Raw genomic sequence first — 2550 nt, 5'->3', positions numbered from 1 at the left:
GAAGCAATTAGACGCAAAAGTGGTAGTTTTTTGCAACTGACCGGAAAAGTGGTAGTTTTTTGAAGCCCTAGCCTCAATTGTGGTAGCAATATGCAATTATCTCGTTTATGGATGTGTCTCGGTGTGTTCAGTGAGGGTTGGAGGTCCGTTGCTATCGGCCGCCATGTCTGTGGCATAGTATAATGTTGGTCATCCCTCATCCGTTGAACTCGTGTCGCCTGTGCCGTATAGGTATACCTACGGAGTACCCCTAAGAATCCACAAAAGGAGAAAAACGTGCGGTGATGCCCAAACTTATAAACTGCAGATGCATGCACCGTGGCAATAGAGACTGCGGTGCGATCAATAAAGAAAGCAGGATTGCTAGCGATTGCTGTTGAACTCCGTCCAAATTGTTGTCAAATTCTATTGAACTCTGTCCAAATTATTGTCGAGAGGGATCCTTATTTATAGGCAGCATATTCTTCTGAAATGAGATCACTATTACCAAGGCAAAGAGGAAGTGAGGTGCAGGGATTGTGGGGGCGGATGGAAGGAATGGTGAACATGAGCAGCGACGAGCGGCGGAGGCATTGGACGCTGGCGGTTGTGACGGTGGCGTCGCTGCTGGAGCGCGCGGACGAGGCTGTGCTGCCGGCCGTGTACAAGGAGGTGGGCGCCGCGCTGGGCGTGTCCCCGGCCGCGCTGGGCTCGCTCTCGTTGTGCCGAGCACTCGTGCAGGCCACCTGCTACCCGCTCGCCGCGTGCGCCGCGGCGCGCCACGACCGCGCGCGCGTCGTGGCCGTCGGGGCCTTCCTCTGGGCCGTCGCCACCATGCTCGTCGGTTTCTCCCGCACTTTTCTCCAGGTCAACAGCATCCATGCAGCTGCATTCTGCTCATTCAACTGACATGCGGGCCTGTTACTTGATTACTCCCGACGGTGCAACTAAAACGCAGTACGGAGTACCACTTTTTGCAGATGGCGATCGCGAGGGGGTTTAACGGCGTGGGCCTGGCGCTGGTGGTGCCGGCGATGTTCTCCCTGGTGGCGGACTACAGCGACGACACGACGCGTGGTAAGGCGTTCGGGTGGCTGATGATGGCGAGCCGCCTGGGTGCCATGGTGGGGGGCTCTCTGGGCGTGCTGCTCGCGCCGACGACCTTCCTCGGCGTCCCCGGCTGGCGGCTGGCCTTCCACGTGCTCGCGCTTCTCAGCGTCGCGCTCGCCATCTCGACATGGCTACTCGCCACGGACCCCCGTCCGGCGAGAAGGTTGAAGAAGACCACGGCCTCGGTTGCCAAGGAGATGTTGATGGAGGCCAAGGACGTGGTGCGCGTGCCCACCTTCCAGATCCTCGTGGCGCAAGGGGTGGCGGGGTCCGTGCCATGGTCGGCGCTCACCTTCGCTGCCATGTGGCTGGAGCTCGTGGGGTTCACGCACTGGCAGACCAGCGTCATCACTAACCTGAACGTGCTCGCCGGAGCAATTGGCGCACTGTTCGCCGGGTACATCGGAGATCCCATGGCCCGGCGGTTCCCGGACACCGGCAGGATCGCGCTGGCGCAGGTGAGCACCGCGTCGACCATCCCGATCGCCGCCGTCCTGCTGCTCGCGCTGCCCGTCAACCCCTCGGCAGGGGCCGCGTACGCCGCCGTTTTCTTCGTCCTGGGTTTCGTGATGCCCTGGTGCCCCTCGGCCACCAACAAGTGAGTAACTAATGATGGTTGCACCCTGTTGTATTCCTGCTTGCAATGCTGTTCCGCTGACGTCCTGATCATGGCGGCTTTGCAGTCCTATACTCGCGGAGATCGTGCCGGCGAAGGCGAGGACGACGGTGTACGCGCTGGACAGGTTTTTTGAGACAATCTTCGCCTCATTCGCGCCAACTCTCGTGGGCATCCTGGCGGAGCTGGTCTTCGGATACGAGCCGGCAGCGGCCGGGGTCGCGGCCGAACGGGAGAACGCCGCCGCGCTGGCCAAGGCAGTGTTTGCGGAGATCGCTGTCCCGATCGCCATCTGCTGCATCACCTACTCATTGTTGTACTGGACGTACCCAGAAGACAGACGGCGGGCGCAGATGGCAGCTGATCTCGTGGCGGTGGAAAACCACGACTGTGAGGACGGTTCTGATGGTACTTCTACTCAAGTGGATGGCTTGAACCAAGCACTGCTAGCCACAAGACGGTAGCAATATATCCAAGACAGAAGAAATAAATGTGTATAATTCTGTAGGTTCACTCAGCAAGTACAATAAGAGGCTGGCCACCGTCGTTGGCGGCGTGGCGGTAACCTTCGTGCCACTATCGTTGGCGACAGCATGGTGGTAATCGTGGAGGTGTAGCTAATGGCTGTGTTGATCTTGTTGTGCTACACCGGAAGCTCCAGCCTACCATATTCAGCCTAGTCTTACATGTAGGTAGCGTAAATCGCCTTGGTCACCATCGAGGACAGTGGCATGGTGGGCATTCCCCGCGCCGATGAGGTGCCAGTCTTCATGAACACCGGCGTGAGGCTCACTGTGGTAGGTGAGGAGGTGAGAGGTAAGATCATCATGTGCACAAGTAGATCC

The 2550-nt window shown here is 58.7% G+C and overlaps 1 protein-coding gene across 1 annotated transcript; it reads left to right on the top strand.

Moving 5' to 3' along the window:
* The first annotated feature begins 528 nt into the window (after positions 1-528).
* On the top strand, positions 529-2308 carry LOC124695065 (hexuronate transporter-like). The gene is made up of 4 exons (XM_047227956.1): positions 529-846; positions 960-1687; positions 1773-2113; positions 2214-2308. The coding sequence occupies exons 1-4, from the start codon at positions 529-531 to the stop codon at positions 2306-2308; spliced, it is 1482 nt and encodes a 493-aa protein (XP_047083912.1).
* The last annotated feature ends 242 nt before the right edge of the window (positions 2309-2550 follow it).

This window comes from Lolium rigidum, chromosome 3, assembly GCF_022539505.1.
Source record: "Lolium rigidum isolate FL_2022 chromosome 3, APGP_CSIRO_Lrig_0.1, whole genome shotgun sequence".
Classification (NCBI taxonomy): Eukaryota; Viridiplantae; Streptophyta; class Magnoliopsida; order Poales; family Poaceae; genus Lolium; species Lolium rigidum.
Note: the sequence above shows the minus strand (reverse complement) of the source record. Positions and strands in the feature narration are given on the sequence as shown.

Coding starts and splice junctions, on each gene's coding strand:
- LOC124695065 (XM_047227956.1), top strand. CDS start 529: ATGGAAGGAATGGTGAACATGAGCAGCGACGAGCGGCGGAGGCATTGG. Junction 1,688..1,772: donor TGCCCCTCGGCCACCAACAA/GTGAGTAACTAA, acceptor GCGGCTTTGCAG/TCCTATACTCGCGGAGATCG. Junction 2,114..2,213: donor CTGTGAGGACGGTTCTGATG/GTACTTCTACTC, acceptor ATAATTCTGTAG/GTTCACTCAGCAAGTACAAT.